Source organism: Chinchilla lanigera, unplaced genomic scaffold (genome assembly GCF_000276665.1).
Source record: "Chinchilla lanigera isolate Chin_1 unplaced genomic scaffold, ChiLan1.0 scaffold00071, whole genome shotgun sequence".
In the NCBI taxonomy this organism is placed as follows: Eukaryota; Metazoa; Chordata; class Mammalia; order Rodentia; family Chinchillidae; genus Chinchilla; species Chinchilla lanigera.
The window spans coordinates 10,617,895-10,637,792 of NW_004955472.1; the positions used below are offsets into that span (position 1 = coordinate 10,617,895).

Sequence of the window (19,898 nt, forward strand, 5' to 3'; positions counted from 1 at the left end):
TGGCAGAATCATAATAGTTTATTTCTGAAGTACAGTCAGTTTTCCATATCTGATTTCTGCATCATGGATTCAATCAAGTACAGACAAGAAGTACTTGGAGAAATTGAGTTTGTACTGAATGTGCGCAGACTTTCTTGTCATTATTCTCTATACGGTATAAAAACTACGTGCCACTTTCCTTTTTTTTTTTTTTTTTTTTTTTTTGTCTTTTTGAGACAGGGTCTTGCTCTTCAGTTCAGGCTGGCCTTGAGCTCACTTTGTAGCCCAGGCTGGTCTTGAATTTGCAAGGATCCTCCTGCCTCAGCTTCCCGAGTGCTAGGATTACAGGCATGTGCCACCACGCCCGGCATCTTTGTCTTTTAAGGGTGTTGATATTTGAGGTAAATCTATTTTTTTCCTAGATCCTTGGAATTGTGATGGAAGCTTTATTTCCAAGGATCCATGCTGTGTTTATTTAGTAACAAAGCATGTTTTCAGGTTAGTACAGTTCATGACCGCTCTGTAGTTGTCCAGAACTGTCCTGGCTTTTCATACTTTCTGAAGTTATGTGTTTCTTCAGTTTAACATCTTTGGTCTTGCTTACAGTTACTCCATTTCAGTGGTTCCTAGACTGTGAGCTGAGGATTATGCTGTCTTCTGTTTTTGGCACTTTGAGCATTTCCTTTTATGTTTACTGGCTAGTTTTTCCTTGGCTATTTCTATTTTGGAAACTGAAGTGTAAAAGATGAGGTTGGGATAATTTTGCCCAGTGAGTCATCTGGAAATTGAACTACCAATCCAGAGAGTAGAGGGTGATTACCTTTTACAAGTACTGGAGTAAATTCTTGATATTTCCTGCCCTTTTAAGGGGAGAGTTTGTTGGATGCCTAGAAATTACCTACTTCCTCATGCCAAATAGTTACCATATAGTATTTTGGGATACCTAGCTGAGCTGTCTGTCTAATGGGAGAGGTGATGTGGACCTACTGAGCAGCTAAGATAGAAAAGTAGGAAGAAAAAAAAGGACATTCAAGACTATCAAAGCAGTTCCTAGCTAACGCCTTCCCTACAGCCACCTTCATATCCCCTGCTTTGAGATATTTATCTTCTGTTTTGCTTTTTCTTTGTGCCTAAGTCAAACATTGCTTGTTAGGCAGACTTACCAGTAGTTTTTTAAATTGCTAAATTTAGGTAGAATTGCCTCATTAGTACCATATACCAAGTATAGCTGTATGAAGTGATTTTCTCGGTATAAGATTATCTTCTCAATTAATCTTAGTTCATAGTTCTGGCTCATTAAAATGTCTTAATCTGTTATATATGCAGAATACCAGACATTTAATATTAACCACAGCTTATTATCAATGTGTTGATCATACTGAGATCTTCTCTGTGTTTAGTACAATGCCAGGCACTGAGCAAGTGCTCACCATGTACTCTGGTTGTAAATTATTTCAGAATATCTGTTGTATATGATTCTTTTTATTTTTTTTTTTTCCGGTACCGGGAATCGAACTCATAGCCTTGTGCTTGCGAGGCAGGTGCTGTGCCACTGAGCTAAATCCCCAGCCCCATGATTCTTAAATCAGTGTCTGAATATCATTGTCTGTTGTTTAGAATATTGTTTGGAATTGGCTATCTGCTTGAACATTTTTCCGTTAAAATTTTTTTTTCTCAAATATTTGATGCTGTGTTCTATAGTATTTGGTACTTGGGACATAAGTTCCTAGTCTTTACTTGCACCTAAGTTAAAGGAGGAAAAAAATACCCTTTTTAGTAAGGGAAGAACATACACCCTGGTCTTTATGGAGGAGTATCTATTCATTTGAGTTGCCTAACTTACAGGGATAATGGCAGTTTGACCTTACCATAAGTTAGAAGGGTGATGCTAGAAAGGGGAGCGAGGGCAGAAAATAGATTTCGAGAAGGTTAGTGCTTTAGAAACAAACCGGATTTATATCATGTGTGACAATTTTTGTAAATTGTTCTTTTTGTCTGTCATTTAACTTATTTCTCTAAAAAACTACTGTCTAGGAAGAGTGAGAAAAATTATGTAGAAATTATTAAGTTAAAAATTTGTCAATGGTCACTGAGCTACTAAGAAATAGTTGAGGACTGGTGGCCATTGTCTTTGGACTTCTTGAAAGCTGTTTCTTTCTGGTCCATTTCTACATCTTTGTTATCTGCTAATGTAGGAGCTAGGAAAGAGATAAAGTATTTGGTCCTCTGAGGCCACTTCTAAATGTGATTGATGTGAAAGCTCAAGCACCAAATTTTCCACATGCTACATAATATTGAGGCTTACCTTTTCTTGGCTTTTATTTCTTTGAAAACCTTAACTCTCTTGAAGAACCAAAGTCTTCATTTTATTTTTTGTTTATTTTTGTGCTGGGGATTGGATCCAGGGTTTTGCACATGCTAAGTGCTACCATTGAGCTAAATACTCTCGGCCTGAATATTTCATTTAATAGAAATTGATGCAATTAATTTACTGTCTTAAATATAGGGAATAGTAGTTGTATTGGGGAGCTCTGGTACACCTAATTTTCATTTGAGTGATTCATTGCACTTAATTCTGTAGGCTTTGCACTTAAAGGTGTCCACAGTTACGGTATGAGCTAAGAGCTGTATCACCTATCTCACGTTCTCATAGTCTAGAGTTTAACTCTCATAAGGGCACAGAAAATTAACCAAAAACATCAGGAGAAAATGAATATACAATGATCCATAGGCGCTTAATACTGAAATTTTTCTTTTTTTCAGATTGGAGGTATTTGGTATGTGGAAAGCCATTTTCCAAGTCTATTAGATTAAAAATTTATCTTTAAGGGCTGATGACAGTCAGGCGCCAAAGGAAAGCCATAGCACCTACTAGTGTCTAAATTTAAGTAAAATTTGAGAACTTCAAATTCTGTACTCTAGTGTGTAGCTAAATCACTGTTTTTTAATCATACCCTAGAGTAGTAAACAAATACGATGGCTGCAGTGTGCTACTATTCAATCCCAGATGTTAGTCTCCTCTCAGTTCCTGTTTTGTAACATGGCCCTGGAAGTAGAGAGAATCAGTCTTGGTTAAGTATAGAGTCTTGGGAAATAGTTTATATGTTTTGCACATTTAGGAGCTGTGCTTTACCTCATGGTAGAAATTAGACAGGAAAAGATTCAAGGGACTTTTTAAGGGGGGAATTACCACAGATCCTAGGGGGAAAAGAGGCAATAGCATTAAAATAATACTCCGTAGCCTTAAACATTTTGCAGTTGATGGAGAATAATTTAATGTGACCTATAAAACCTTCAGTTTTGGAGTGCCTCCAGCATTTTATTTTTTGCTGTGTCTTTTTAGTTAAGGAAAAGAGACAAAAGTAGTTTTGTCTTAGTTTTTATAGTTTTATCTTGGTCTTTGCCTGAAATGACTGAGATTTTCAACACTGAAAGTTTAAGGGATTCTTGGAAGACTGTCATTATTCATTCTGTTGTGGGGTCTTTGCTTCACCCCTGTCTCTTGTAGAAAATTCTATTTCTAGAGAACGGGAAGAAATGGAGAGTTAATTAACTGAAGCCTTTAACCAACTTATAATTGCTCTGGTTTTTTTGATGTACAGTCTTATAGTCGTACTTAGAAAACTTAATGCAGGTAATGAAATAGCAGTTCGGGGTGTACAGAGGAGGAGTGTATTAGCTTCGCTTCTGAGGAAACCAGCCCCTTTCAGTGCTTGTCTCCAAACTGTCCATTCACCCTTCTACGGTAGAAAACAGCTAATCTTTAGTGGTGCTTTGCTTTCTAACGTCCAAGAATTTCTGCGAGCCCTGGAACCTTGTGTTAATTCTACCACTTGCCTGCCCCCTTGGCTGGTTTGAAACCAGTTTTCACAGGAATCTATCTGGATACATTGAAGGCAGTAGAAAGTGTGAAGTAAGATGTCTTTATACCTCAGTTCTGTCCCTGCTTACGCTCCGCTCCGCCTCCAGAATGTAATTTGTGGTATGCCATGAAGCAGCTTTTAGAGAGTTTAGTGCGGAAGTTAATGTTTAATGTTAATGCAAGGGCTTCTGTTGCAATGCAAGATGATTTTTATTTTTTATTTTGTGTATGTGCTGCTTACCCTCTTCCTCCATCCTGAGGACAGAGCACTTGATGTGTCCCTTCTCTTTCTGGTATCAAAATATCTGAGTAGGTGTGAATTAACTTTCTCTTCAGCTCCCAGAAAGCACAGAATATACTTCATTATTATTATTTCTTTTTTTGTGGACAAGATGACTTTATGCTCTAAATCCAGGGAAATACAGTATAGACATAGCAAAATGGCTCCTATTTTATAGTGCTTTGAATGTTATATTAGGTTTTAAGTAGCATAGCCTTTTTTTTTTTTTTTGGCCTTATTTGTTGTTATGCTTATTTAGTAGCATATTTTAATAGAAGACAAGGTCTAAAAGATCTGCAGTTTACGTGACCAGAAGTGTTTGAGGTAGTTAAGAGTCACTCCCACCCCAAACCCATCATTAATTGCATCTCTGCGCTGTCTGCAGTGACATTTCCAAGCGTGCTGTACTAGGGATGTTGACTCCTAGCCCCAGTTCTCTGGCCTTCTGGATCTCTACCAATGTGACAGGAACTGTGTACTTCTCACTGTGATTGACCTGGACGCTGTGATGCTCTTTTATTTGGGATCCAGTCTGGCAGGGACCAGCATGTCGAAGCAGCAGTGGGAAAACCTGGGAGAACATACCCTGTTTATAAAGGTAACTTGATTCCACAGTAGCTCTGTGGAAATGTGGATGCTGTTGCCACCACCATCCACCCCCTGGCAGCCAGATGCTATTTATTTAAATGCTTAATATATTCAGAAGACTTTTGACTCTTCCTCTACCCAGACTTTTCTTCCTGCAGGTCAGGATCACTGTTGGGTCTTGTTCACCATGCCATTATGTGTGTGATGAACTTTATGTCATGAAGAATGTCACAAGTGGATACCTACCTTGTTTCTGTTGGTCTTAGTTAATGTATGAGCAAATTGATGGGTAGAAGATGCACTTTTGTGTTTTGGTCAGATTTTTTTTTTTGTTTTTTTTTGTTTTTGAGACACGGTTTTGCTATGCAGTTCAGGTTGGCTTGAACTCACTTTGTAGCCCCGGCTGGCCTTGAACTCTCAGCGATCCTCCTGCCATATCCTCTCCAAAGCTGGGATTACAGGCATGTGCCACCACACCTGGCTGGTCAGAACTTCATACAAGAAGCCTGCTGGCTTCATTCTCAGCAACTCAAAATAGGGTCCTTTTCAGTTAACCAAAAAGTTACTTTTGAGAAATACTGCTGTAACTTGGCCTGTGATGATGATTGTCCTTTCTTAGCCCAGTGAGGGTGACATTGAATGTTCTGGTGCAGTGGAAGTTTTCTTCAATCTCAGTTTACCACTTTGCTTCTGCCTCAACAGTTTCCTTCCCCCTTATCCTTCTTACTCTTCTTGGAATGGAGAATGAATAATCGTGTCTTGAGCTCCAGGGCCTCCAATTTGTAGGTCTCTGGTGTGAATCCTGGGTGTGAACTTGATAAAAGATGGCTTTAAAAAGCATGTGGGGTATAGATGACATTTTAAGCCATTCTCCTCCCCCGATAGTGATTCTCAAGCAGAGAGGTTATCAATCAAAGTCAAGTTGAAGAACTTGTTAAAATATATCTAAGACAGAGTGCACTTGAGTGGATCTCTACTCCCTTTAAAGAAAAAGAGTGAAAAGTTTGGGTTTGGGGCCATAGGTCCATTCAGAAAATTGGTTTGAGGGTCCATTGTCCAAATCATCTGAGATTAAAGTAGTAGATGATGGTGAATTTTTTTCTTTTTATGCTGATCTTACAGAGATTATAGTCATAATGGATCTAAATTAGGTGCAGTAGGTACTTTCTGAAAGTCTTGTCAGTGACAAAAGACTTCATTTAGTGGCAAGTAGTTCACATGTTAAATCTTAGAAACTTGTACTTCCATAGGTAACGTTGTAGCAGGAAATAGGCATTCAGAAACTGGAAACCAGAAAAACTTCGCCTGTACTTCTTTGTAATTTCAGACTTTTCTAGTGAGGCGTTGTCTGGATTACTTTTCTCTTATTGCTGAGACAAAATACCTGACACCCAAAATTAAGGAAGGAAAGGTTTATCTCTTATTGCTGAGACAAAATACCTGACACCCAAATTAAGGAAGGAAAGGTTTATTTAGCTCACAGTCTGGAGGTTTCAGGCCATACTCCGCTGGCTCCAAGGCGGGGTGGCACATGGAGATGGAAGATAGCAAAAGCAGCAAGAGCAAAAGGGAGGACTGGCTGCAAGCAGCCTCTTTCTCTCCCTTACATATGCAAACTATCTGCCCCAGGGCGGATGTAGCACTCATACCCATAATTCCAGCACTTGGGCTATGGATCAGTCAGATATCTAGAAGTCCACCCCATGACTGCATGAGGATTTGGGGGGATATGCAGACACAAACCATAACAGGACTCTAGTTTAATGTTAAATACATTGTGAACACTATGCATAATCTCCTGTTACTCTCTAGCATTTTAAACATTGGGAAGGAAAATGCTTTATTTATTATTGCTCACATACTTCTCCAAACGCTGATACTTAACATGATAGTGTCTATAGCAGCAGTGACTTTGCCCCTTTTTTTCTTAGTGAAACATTTAGCATAGGTCTACCAGACAGATTATTCTTGGTTATGGGTTTTTCAAGTTTCCTTGCATGCTTTTGACTTCTTGGAATGAGGTTGTTCAGGAGAGGCTCTGTGAAGGGTAGAATGTTTTGTGCACCTTTGTTTTCCCAGTGTTTAGCACAGTGCCTTGGCACCTCCAGGGATTTGCGGAAGTTACTTTCTGGCCCTGGGTAGTTTCTTCTGCATTCCTCTTCTTGATAGTCATCTGTACAGCAGATCTTGTCTGGGCTGGAAGAGACAGTATTAACTTAGGCTGTGGTTTTGGTTTCATCTTTAATGGGATTTGCTTATTTTAAACTGATATGATGAGAATGGCCCATGCCTGTTCATCTCCCTTTGTTACTAAGACTTACATTGTTTTAAGAAAGGCTTGTTGGTAGAATTCTCTTTTTTTAAATATTAGTTCAGCTTGAAGCTTGAGCTTATATTCTAAGAATTAATAAATGTATTTGATGTGTTACTAATGGATCATGACAGTCTACTATGATCAGTTTTCTCTTTTATATACAACCTGGGATGACTTTGACACTTTGATGTTATTGCACATAAGGCTCTAATGGAAAGTCTGTCCAAAAGTCTTGGAAGCCAGGCATGGTGGTACACATCTGTATTCCAGTGTTTGGGTGGCTGAGGAAGGAGGATTGCTGTGGTTTGAAGGCCAGCCTGAACTACATAGTGAGACCCTGCCTTCAAAAAAAAAAGGTATTGGGAAGAAAGGTAAAAGCACATGGATAAATAAGTGAGAAGTTTTTCACTTGCTGTCTTAGATTGCGTGTGAGTGCCATCATCCTCTCTCTCTTTGCCTCTTTGCATTTATTACCAACGAGACAGGAAGCAAGGGTAGGTAAGACTCATGTGTAGGTATGGGATTGTAGCACCACAGAGCAGTTGTGTGGCCCAGCTCAGTGGTTCACAGGAGGCTTGCAGGAGACAGTGTGCCCCCTCTTTGCACGCTGAGGATGTTCTTTTAGTCGGGAGGAAAGGTAGTGAGGATTTTGCAGATTGAGAAAAGAGGTTGAGTAACAGTGGGAAACAGCCTGGGGGTGGCAGGAACTTTAGGAGTTTGTTAGATCTTATTGTGTGCCAGGGGAGCGGTGGGCCTGTGGGTGGAGAGAGAAGTAGGAATGAGGTCAAGTTGGATGTCTCACAAGGGAGCTGAGATGTCACTTTGTAGGCAATATGGAGTCAGCAAAAACCTCACAAAGAAAGAAGGTTGTGGGCTGCTGATCATTTTTTGGGTAGATCACTGTGCCATGATGGAAGGTAGACTGGAGAGAAGGCCAGCCCATAGTCAGAGAGAGTAGCTAGGAGGCTGTAGAAGGAGTGTCAGCTCTGCAGTACCCATGTACTGAAATCCTCACTTGTAAACTGAAGAAAGTATGTGTAGCTCACAGTGCACAAGAGGATTAAATGAGATTTTATTTGTAAAATCTCTAGCTTTAGGCCTGGCACAGAATAAGAAGTCAATACATGCTAGTTTATTTTTCTTTCCCGCTTTTTCCTACCCTTTAGTCACAGGAATCATTGAACTCCTTGTAAAGGCAGTCTCATTGTCTGAACCTCTTATTTTTAGCAAAAGGTACCCAAATCTGTAGAGCTCATCTTACTGTTCTCTTGAGTAAACGTAATCTTCAAGCCACAGTTACTGCGGGCTTAGAAAAATAATGTTTAAATTTAGGTTATCTTGAAAATCGTGATAGCAGAAAGATAGTAGAAAACTGTATGGTCTTACATGGATGTACTGTATTTGGGTCATTTCCTTGATCCTTGAATTGTAGACACTTGGACACCATATCATAGATTTCATAATGTGCAAATTATCAGTCTAGATTCTAGAGTATAGTAATGGATGAGACTTCTTAAATTATAAATAATAAATCCAAATGTAAATTGAAGGTACTGGGGTCATCCTCGGAGTTCTTATTAGCATTTATATATTAAAATTCCATGAGGTTGAGCAGCTGAGCATGGGAAGATAGAGTTGGGGAGGATGGAAGGCACCAGTACTACTTTGAGGGAAGGAACATACAGGTTTTTTAAAAGTAAGGTACATTGAAAGAGACAAGGCTATAATTCAAATGTGAAACTATTAGAGGTCTTCAGTGTTCCTTCAGCATTTGGAAGTCTGAGGCTAAAAATTGTATTAATTTAAGTAAAAATTCCTATCTTTCGTAGTCACTGTTTATGACTGTGTGTTAAATGTAGTTTAAAGCAGCATCTGCTTCAGAGGCCCAGGATAGGAGATGGTAGTCATGGTTGGAAGTCTGCATATTTTACTTTCTGTCTAGAGATCCCTTTTCATGTTAGGAAGCCTTGCCTGAATCCTGCAACCGTGTTCCCCATTTAGATGTTGGGGAGTGTGGTTGGGAACTAAACCTTGACCTAAAAGACAGATAAATATGTTTTTTATGGTAGCATTTCAAAGAGGCATCTTCCTTTGTTCAACAATGATAATAGCCCCTAATATTCACTTAACACTTTAGAGCTATAAACCATACGTTAGAGCTATACAGTGCCTTGACATATTTTCTGTCAAAGTATATGTATATAATAAAAGCTTGTAAAGAGAACAGAACCATTTTACCCTATCTTCTCTTCCCAGAGCCAAAATAATTCAAAGGCCAAATGTCTTTGTAGTTTGAATCATAAGAAAAATTTCTAGGTAAAAATGTGACCTGTGATTGTATTTGTACCCCTTCCCATCCTCAACCTATGGGAGACAGATGCTACTTCTCAGCAGCACTTGAGGATATGCATGTACACACTTACACATGTTATATTACACATATATACTGACATGTTTGCTGCATAGTTCACCCCTAACTTACGAACTTCTAGAAGTCCAAGTCTGTTTCACTGTAGTGATATTAAGGTAAATGTGAAGTAGGAAGTCTGAAGTAGAAGTGAGCTGAGGTGCTTTGCTGCCTTAGATGGTCAGGGATCATGGACTGGAACCTAAGTATTTTGGCCCATGTTGCTTTTACAGAGATCTGAGGTTTAGGGTGGGAATGTGTGCCTGCGTGGATGGAGGAAGTGGCCGAGACCTGAGGATAAGAGAGGCCTTGCTTATTCTTTAGTTAATAGCGTTAACTTAGTTTTTAGGCACTAACTTTTTTTATGTTCTTAGGCAGCAGATTAACTAGAAATTTCCTTGTAATACTCTTATTCAGCAATCTCTTCTGCCTTTTGAAATCACTATAAGTAAACCAACACTTTATAATTGAATGCAAATTCTTGCCTCTTTTCCTTGAAATGTAGTAAATAACCAGAAGTTTAATTAACATAAAAAGCCACATATGTATGCAGGCATTTTTTCCTAGCTAGGATATAGTATTTAAAGAAATCTGTCTTTTGGGGAAGACAAACTCAACCAAAGGAAATAAAGTAGCTTTCTTGGTGTGAATTTTTTTTTGTTTTAAATATACACCAGATTTCCTTACCAAATAATTCCTAGGCATGTGCCTGAATCTAAAGTATTCGTCTCTTGAGAAACTCAGGACTTGTACACGTCACTAAAAAAAATATTTCATGAGCAAGTACGAGTGAGATGATCCACATTTCTAAGAGGAAGGAAGCTGGCAGTCTGTATCGACCCAAAGGTTTGAGGGGATAGAGGACCACTGCATTGCTGTTTCTGCTCTCTACCGTGCATTTTTCCTGGGGATAACTTCTCTTAATTTTCAGTTCTCCAAAGTCCTAAGAAATATTTGTAACCTTCAAGCTTTGTAAAGAAACTACATGTACCTTGTTGACATTTTAGATGCCTTATTTTGTTACAGTCTGCTTGAGGTTTTAAAACACTAACTATAGCATTCGATTTTCTTTGTAAAGTCCTGCTAAATGACGGCAAAGAAAATGTTAGTCTAAGTGGCCAGATGGAGGATTATGGCCCCTTATAAAATTTTTGACTTAACAAATGGTATTTGTGTCCATAACCTTCCTTGTCTTTTATGTTCCCTTTAAAATGAGGCATTCTTGTGCTGGAGCTTAAATATGACAGTATTTTAGTGTGTCTGTGCTACAGAGGAGCTATATTTTCAGTCTGTCTAATGAAAGCACTCAGCTTCTGGAATTGATGTGAGGATTTCCCAACAGCCCTTCACAACTTGTACTACCCTGAGGTGTTCTGATAGCAGTGACTTTTGTAGGTGATTGTGAAGTTAATCCAATTTCTATGTTGATTACTGTGTTAACTATTTTAATTTAACAGTCTAAATCTACCTGCCTGTACTCAACACAAACTCATACAAAAACTGGGGGAGGGAAAGTAGTTGATTTTATGGTGAGTGTACTCCTACCCATTTTTACGTTTTATAGCCAAATACTGGCATAGAAATTAATTAGGCTTGCTGAAGTTAGAATGATTCATCACCAGAAAGTACCAGTTTAGCATATGTTCATCTATAACCAGGACTGAGTTAACCCATGGCTTAACCTTCATTACTCCACAGGTGTATAAATAAGTTCACAAAATATAATTTATTTTCATTACCTTTGCCCACTTAATTTTTAGACTTTTGAGGGGAAGGTTGGAGATATTTTCTTATTTTGAATTCTGAATGCTTGAAGGACGCTCTCATGAATCAGTTTCTGTGTTTAATAGTTGCACATATTAGGTTTACTAGTTGCACCTTTCAGTTTACTGATTTTTGATTTTACATTTGCTATTAAATGAATTGGTTGCTGAATCCTTCTGTAGAGAACCCATATGTATGGTGAATAATTTGTATACTATTTGTAAACTCAGGTTTTTGTACATCGAGTTCTCTAAAAAGGGATATTTTCCTCCTCTTTTAACACAAATCTTTATAGAATTCCTTCCTTTACTTATTGATCTTTTATTCCTAGTTTCCAGCACATAATAAATGTTTTGGTGGCTTGTTTGCATGTAGGCAATTGGAATCTAAACCAGTCTCTTAATGATGGATTTAAACAGTTTACTGATATGATTACAGCATAGTACATCACTAATGTGTTTCCTTCCGAGTATATCCAGAATCTGACAGCCTTTCCCGTGACATCACCTTGGTCAAACTCACTGTCTTTCTAACTCTGGGTTACTGCAGTTGCTGTCTAGCTAGTTTAACTGCTTCCAAACTTGCTGAGCCCTCCGGCACACCCACACACAACTTATTTTCATGGTAGCTGCGTGCTGCTCTTTTGCTCTAAACCTTTCTATGGTTTCCCTTCTAGTGGTGGCCTTCAAGGCCCTGTGCGGTTTGGCCTCATTACCTCTTTGACTCATCTCCTCCTCCTCTCTCTGTAGCTCCATGCTGTTCTATACAGTAGGGCAGCTTTGCTCTGGCTAGTCTTTCTGCCTGGAGTGTTCCTTTTCTAGATATCCCCATAGAGCTGTATTTGTTTTCTGTTGTACCTGTAATGAACTACTGTACATTTAGTGGCTTAACACAACTTCGTTATCTTACAGTTTTGAAGGTCAGGAATCTATCCAAAGTGGTCTCAGTGGGCTAAGGTGAAGATGTTGGTCTGGAGGGCTGCTTTCTTTATGAAGGCTTTGGGGAAGAGTGCTTCATTGCCTTTTTTGCCAGTTAGAGCCTGCCTGTCTTCCTTGGGAGGCCCCTTTCAAAGCCATGAGGTCTTTCCATCTACATTACTCTAATGCTGACTTTCCTGTCTCTGTCTTTACTTACAAGGACCCATGTAGAAGCATGGTGTAATCCAGGGGGCTCTTCCTTTTTCAAAGTACTGATTAGCAATCTTAAGTATTTTCAAACTTCATTTCCTCTTGCCACAAGGCACAGTGTATTCAGACTTTGCTGAGTAGGATATGAATGAGTGGGGGGAAGGTGGACGGGTCTACCTATCACAACAGCCAGTTCACATCTCCTTTAGACCGTGGCTCCCAGCTTACCTTCTTAGTAAGTTCTACATTTTATTTTATTTTTTTTTTTTGGTTTTTCTCCGGTACCAGGAACAGAACCCACGACCTTGCGCTTGCCAGGCAGGCGCTTTTGCCGCTGAGCTAAATCCCCAGCCCCAAGTTCTACATTTTAATGCCTGAGATTACCTGTACCCCACCTCCACATTCTCGGCCCCCGCTTACTCTGCTGTGCATTTTCATTTATTCTGAAGCACATTTATTTGTAGCTAGTTTATTATTTCCTTATAGGTGTTTATTCTTGGTCTTTAGAACTCTTGGTTCTAAGAGACTTGTTCTTTGCTGTGCCTCAAGCACCTAAGACTGTTTAGCCAGGGAGAGCTGCATGCTAGTATTTGTTGAGCAGATGAACAGGGTGTGACACACAGGCCACTTCTTCCCCACCAGATTTTTACTATCTCATTGCTTAACATGGGTTACTGTAGCAGACCGAGAATGAAAGGAAGGACTTGGGGCCCTAGACTCATCACCCTAACTCCCTGACCTCAAAGCTTTTAGTCCTGGAGCTCTGGAACGACAGACCCTTGGAAAGCCTGGTGTCAGAGACTGTACTTTGTAGGAGCAATAAAGGCCGGGAGACAGTGCGTGCTGCCAAAGAACGTTCTCCCTGTGCCTCCGCAGCTGTTCCGTGTGCTGTCCTTGGTAGCTCTTGGACCTTTGTTAGCCCGAAAGCAAAAAATCTGGAGTTTTAGGTTGAGGAATCCATTGAGCTGGTGAGGCAGTTAACATGGTTTGGTAGGCTAGAGTGTAGGCTGAGACTGTAGGGATTGTAGGGTTGAGAACATCTCATGAAGTTTAAAGCCACAAATTATTTTAGGAACCACAAAGCAAAAAGATTTAAAGAAAATAAGCTAATGCCTCAGCCTCGGAACTGACATATTAACCCTGTGACTGCAGTGCTTGGCTGACTGTTCTCTTGCTTGATTCAGAAAAGCCCGGAATGTATTGTGAAGATACTGCTTTAGTGATTGGAATGGGAAAGGTACAGTGTTGGCTTGTAGGAAGTGTGTCTCCTAGACAGATGACAGTGTTTGCTGCTTACCCAGTGCTTATCAATAAATGATGTTATGCATTCCAGTTATTATTTAGTGCCTTAGTTCCCTGCCTTGAGTTTCTCAGAGGAAGATGTTTCTTAGCGAAGATGTGAGTGGTTTGTTTTCTGCTAGGTTTAGCTTTTTCTGTTGTTGTTGTTACTTTGTTTTTTGAGACAGGGTCTCACTGTGTAGTTCAGGCTGGCCTTGAAATCACTATGTAACCCAGGCAGGCCTGGATTTGAGACAGTCCTCCTGCTTCAGCCTCCTGAATGCTGGGATTACATTTGTGTGCCACCATACCCAATCTAAATTTAGCTTTTAAATTTCAGCGATGTGTGTATTTTATTCTTCTTGTAACTTGGCCTTTTGAGAGAGATCTATAGGGTCAGAGAGAAGGTGCTAGACTCATTCCCCCCGGTGCTGTGCTACTTGAGGTATTTCAGAATTTCTAGTTGCTGGTAAGTCTGGAGGCCAAGGTCATTTTATCCAAGTTGAATGATTCTATTCTGAGAGAGATGCTTGTCTTTACCTCTGGTCATTCTTTTCAGAGACATTATCATTTGTTTGCCTTAACTTTTCTAATCAGTATCCAACCATCTAAGATCTGTAGCTTTAGCATGATGGGCTTCTAAAGCACCTTTGTGTAAAATTCAGTGGTTTTTACACATGGGAAATTTTTTACACACGATTTTTACAAATGGGAAAAATCCATTTACTTTTATTTCTATTATTTTCTAAAGTCACACCCAGTCTCACTGATCTTTCTCCATGATGTTGCTGGCCAGAGGCTTGCATACACTATGCTGTGATTTTGAAGTTGTCTTGGCTTCCATATTTTTGTAGTTGGCAAGTTAATGTGAGAGATTCTTAAAATAAAAGTGTACACCTGGTCACTTGAAAGATAAGTGTTTCCTTTGTTGTACCCTATAACAGAAATATAGATTTCATTGGGTGGAGATGGCTGGCACAGTATGCCCAAAATGGAAAATATGCTTTAATATCTCTGGTCTGAAACACTTGAGTTGAGATAGAAAAGCTACCAAGTATGTATACCTTCAGGGAGGTGGTTTGCTTTCATTCTTCAGTTTTTGAACAAACTGTTCTTGTCCTTAGCTTGTCTATTCAATAGGGATGGGGATAGGTCTGGGTATGGTCTTTGCGTGCAGGTGGAACTGTAAGAAAAAGAGAGCAAGGCATTGGATTATTTGAGGGACAAGGGGGTGCTCAGGCTTTGCCGGGCACCTGAATAAACAGGCCTGGTAAGAAACAGTTGTAGAAGATCTCCAATATTTCCACTGTTTATACTGAGTAGCTTGCACTTAGTTTGATGGCAGTATGGGCACTAGGAAGCTGTGAGTGGATGCTTCCTGGAAATACAGTTTGTTAGTGTGGATTAAGTTGAGGAGGGACTTTGGAGAAGCTGTAAGTTGGTGGTCTGGGAGAAGGGGAGCACCCCATCAGGGTGGTAACCATAGCAATGGAGTGCTGAGGCTGGCAGAACCAGCCTCACCAGGGGCTAGGAAGTGGCCACTGCGGCAGTCTCACTGTGACTTCAACCCACGAGATCTGACCGCAAGTCAGGAGGTTTCCAGGTTGTGGAAACTGTTTTTCTTAAAGACATTATATTAAGTGAATTCAATGAGAATTCTTGGAATATGTTGGAGATATTTTTTATTAGCAGTCTGTCTTGTTAGGTGGCTGTCTGCAGAAGGTTTGAAACAACATCTTGTAGTCTGAGCAACTACTCTGAAGACAAAATTATGCAATACATTAATTAATTTCTTACTGTCCTGCTTTGAAAATCTTTATCATTGTTTTTTTAATCTTTCACTCTTCAAAATAAAAAAATACAACAACAACAAAAAAAGTAAAGAACTGATTTTTGTAGTTTATAGAATTTTTTAACTAAGAAGATCGGAAAAGAGACTTCCTGTGTGCTCTTATGTGATTAGGAAACTGTTGGACTATTTTGACTTCTCAAATTCTTACTGTTCCTAGATATGAGGAATAAATAGCTTGGGCTTACAATTCCACTATTGTAAGAAATTGTTGATATCATACACAAAGTCATTTAAATGAACAAAATTCCATATAAAAATCCTTTATGGCCTTTTGGAAGTAAACTTTGTGAGTATGAAAGGTAAAGGCCACCTTCCTCTCCCCCTGTAAATAACATCCATGCTCCCCCACCCAGCTGATATCTCCGTTATCTCTTGGAACCCAGTGAAGATGTGGAATATTCTAGATTGATCTGTGCTGAAGTGCCTTACTAACAGGAGGAAAAGCAGTCTGAATTGGCACAATTGATATCTAAATTAAGGGGATAATATTACATTCAAACATTATTTTTTGAGCCTTAAAATTAATGGCTGTTTCCCCTGAATATGGCCTTTTTTTCCCATCCAAAGAGTTTCAGAGCCAGTGGAATCTATAAATAGTGCACAGCCCGGTTGTCTGTGGTAGATTGAGTGGAGCAGAATCACCTGTCCTTAAGTGAAGGGGAAGTAGCTTTACATTTTTAGTAACTGAATTGTTGGCCAGCATAAAGGTAAGGGCCATGTGAGCAACTTATTTATAACTTCCCATAAAGGTATGTGTCTGCCTGAAGCAGAAGAGACTGTCTGGGGTGCTTGAAATGTAAAAGTGCAGTATAATCATTTTTCCATATACAGCCTTCCTAGCCGGTTGGTTCAGTAAAGCGATTGTTTGCTTCCCTGGGGCTTTCAGAAAGAGGGTGTCAGTAGATTGGCTCATTAGTGTCCACTTCCTATGGAACAGAAGACAGTGGTGCTATTACATTTGAATCTAGGGTTCTATCTAGTAAGGAATATTTAGATATTAACTCCTGAGGGTATGCTGGGAGTACATGTAGGCATGCTTTTAACCTGTTGGGTGTGACCTTCCTGTCCTACTTACGTAGTCTAGCTACAAGTAGGTTCTTAAAATATTTCATGGAATCTGGGAGTGGAAGCCCATGTCTGTAATTCTAGCACTTGAGAGGCAGATGCAGGAGGATTGCTAGGACTTTGAGGACAGCCTCGGTTATGTAGTAAGTTCAAGGTCAGCTTAAAATACATAGTGAGATTCTATCTCAAAACACAATCAAAAATTTTTTTTCCCTTCTCATAGGTTCAGTTTACCTGTAAATAGGTTTTCTTAAAAGTGAAGAACATAGGGTCAGGCTGAGTTCTTTGGCTGTAGTGGGAGAAGGGAGGAAGACTAACACATTTTCATGGCATCCTTTAAAAGAATGTGTGAAACCCTTCTGGTGGCTACCTGAGCATGAAGTCTGTTGGTCCATGGCGTTAGTGTCATCGCTAACATCATGAGTAAACCACTTAGCTAGGTTTAACTTTAAGGATAAAACTTGCAGCTTACAAAAGTATAAGAGATTTTCAGCCCTCCTTCGTTCATTGTCTATTTTCAGTGGCCACGTTTTCTGATTATCCTGTTGACCATTTAAAGCTTCTGCATATATGGCTAGGAAGTAAACTTTGGCTCTTGTGCCGGTTATCATGGCTCTGTTTAGTATTCGGGCAAATTGTAATAAGTGGTAAATGGCCCATTAACTGTATTGGAGGCCTCATAGCAGCACTAATTTCAAATCACGCTGAGTTTACAATTTACATATTAAAAATGTTCACTTGACTTTGTTCAGGGACAAAGCTGACATCCTATATAAGCATTATTCCAAACAATCCTATTTATTGGTCCAATTATTTCAATTGAAAGATGCTGGTTTACTGCCTCTCAGTATATGTGAACAGCTCTCAGTGAAACTGTTAGTGAGTACTTTGACTATAGCGGCAGAATAACCTCACAGGGTTTCGATTCACTTTTAATTTTAAGTCCCAGGATTAAGGCTCATTTGTAGTATAATGTAACAGTGTGGGCAAATATAGCTTCTCTGAATGCCCTTTTGATATTTTGGGGAAGGAGTGCTTTTATGCAAAGGAATCACTTATGAGTTGCATGACCGCTTTTTCTCCCATGAAATTTCATTCACATATTCACATTTCTTCCCTTCTCCCACATTCTTAAAGAGAAAGGGCAGCATGCAGTATTTTGCTTCATTTTATTTTTGAGATGTGGTTCAAGGTAGTTCTTTAGGATAGATGCCAAGATAACTAGTTAGTATTCTTTTAAACTCAGGCTCTTAATTAAAAATGCTTACATTTGTGCAGGAAAACTACATGTTAAAATGAATTTGGAAAGATTAGATTGGAATTGCCTCAAATTCAATTAAGCCACACTGCATGGACGTGCTGGGAATATCAATACAATCACTGTAAATTTTGTACAAACTGATTTGTTGCATTATCTTGCTCATCTAACGTACGGTACTTTTTGTGTCCATATTGCAGACGGCAACTCCAAACTAACATGGCAGTCAGACTGTGTGATGTGGCTTCTCTGCTTAGAAGTGGTTCGTGGGCAGCAGAGCCTTGGACTGGGGTCTGTGGGATTTTTCTTAAATTCTGTAGGCTACTTTTTTTAGCATGTTGCAGGAGTGCTGAGGCCATACCAAACACTTGAACTTTTCATTTGGCATACTAATTGTTCCTACATTTAACCTATTGTGGTATGGCCATCTTTAGGATTTGAAAGCACATTGCAATATTAACTAGTGGTATTTGTAGATCAGAACCATGCTTTCGTATGTAATGTTTTATAATCTAAATTAGGATTTAGTGCAGACTCAAAAGACAAGCTTTTAAAAAAAAACAAAAAAAGTTTTGGTATGGTCTGAATACTAAGTTACCATAATTCTTTACATTCTGTTTACTATGTATTTTTTTGGTTACTATATTTTGAAGTTATTTACAATTCTTGATGTTCAAAAAAGTTGACATTGTAAATCTGGCTGAAAATTATTTGCCCAGTAACTGTTGAAAGACTTTGCATTCTATGAACAGTTGTGTTGAGCCTATCAATGGAATATGCATTATTTGTAAAATATAGCACATTAGTATCATTTTATTCTGAGCAGATGGTCCTATAGCTGAGAGATGCTGTAATTTTCAGCGCACACAGCCTACTGCAGCTGTTCACTTGAATGTTGGCCTAGGAGCGCATTCTTGCCACCTGAACGTGGAAATAAATGTGCAATTAAGTGAGGAGTGTTTGTTGTCCTTGCTAAATCCCGCTAATTTCAGTCAGTGAACATTTTATATTACACATGCCATCTAGTGAGGTTCATCCGAATCTCACACTTGGGGCTTTCCTAGTTCCCACATACCCTAACTCTTGAGTAGTTTTTTGTTTTAACTGGCCTTGGCCTTTTTCATATTTTGGCTCATTGTGTTCATAACTGCTGGGCAAAAGTTAACCCCATAAAAATTCTGCTATGGAAGGAGCATTCCACGGCTAACTTTCTACAGGCTGAAATAGTTATGTTTTGTTAGGAAATCTGAAACCTCCCTTTTCAATTTCAGATAGATTTTGTTAGTTACAATAGAACTCATATCTTGAATTACTGGATTTTTAAAATACGGGTTTTCCAAAGGTTTCTTTATTTCGTTTTAACTCTATAAGTATTCCCTGAGAATACTTACCTGAGAAAAGTAGTTTGCAGTTTGGGGCATAAATACCCATTTCTTTGAAAGAAAAAGAAAGTCATAGAAGGATTCTAGGTTGGTCAGTATTTCCAAGCTTCTTTGGATTAGTCTGGTTTTTTGTTTTGTTTTTTTTTAATCCTGATAGCACTGATTCTTGTCCATTGTGACAGTAGACAAGTCTCACTCAGTCCTGTGCTGCCGTGTTTTTTATAAACATTGCTTGGCAGTAGAAATTTCTTATCTGCTGATGTGCCTTTTATTTTTCTTAGGGAATTTAATTTTTTAAAGGCATTTTTTTCTCTTTCCTTGTAACATCTTTCCCTCTACTTTGCCCTTTTTTGTTTGCCTTTTCTATGTTAAACTTCCCTAAAACTAGCATTCCGTCAATTTAGAGGTGTCAGTTTTGAGGAGTAAATTCTTTGTGGAATAGAAGTGTACTGGATGAAATATGAAGGATAATCCTTTCAGTGATGCTTTGATTTTTGGATTCCTCCACAGTCTTGGGTGTCCAAAAGCAGTTTACAATGCTTTTGAAAAACTTGGGGCTGTGGTTTGTGACTCTTTTGTTCAAAGAGCATAGGATTGGTTTTTAGGAAACTGGATCCAAAATTGCTTAGTGATTTTTACAGAGTAGCTTGAACAGTTTGAGGCCATTTTCCCCCAACTCTTCTATTACCTGGTGTTTGGAGTTTGTAGACACCTTATTACTTGCATTTCCAACAGGCTTATG

The 19,898-nt window shown here is 39.1% G+C and overlaps 1 protein-coding gene across 7 annotated transcripts in view; it reads left to right on the plus strand.

Annotated features, from left to right (window-relative positions):
- Positions 1–19,898, plus strand: part of Elavl2 (ELAV like neuron-specific RNA binding protein 2) — a 160,619-nt gene that overhangs the window by 67,757 nt on the left and 72,964 nt on the right. For 3 of the 7 annotated variants that reach the window (XM_005401159.2, XM_005401161.2, XM_005401160.2), the window contains one exon: positions 17,975–18,065. The exons of the other annotated variants lie outside the window; for them this stretch is intronic. In XM_005401159.2, the coding sequence (XP_005401216.1) occupies positions 17,994–18,065 (72 nt within the window). In that variant the 5' untranslated portion in view covers positions 17,975–17,993. The remainder of the gene's footprint in view (positions 1–17,974; positions 18,066–19,898) is intronic. 7 annotated transcript variants of the gene reach the window in all.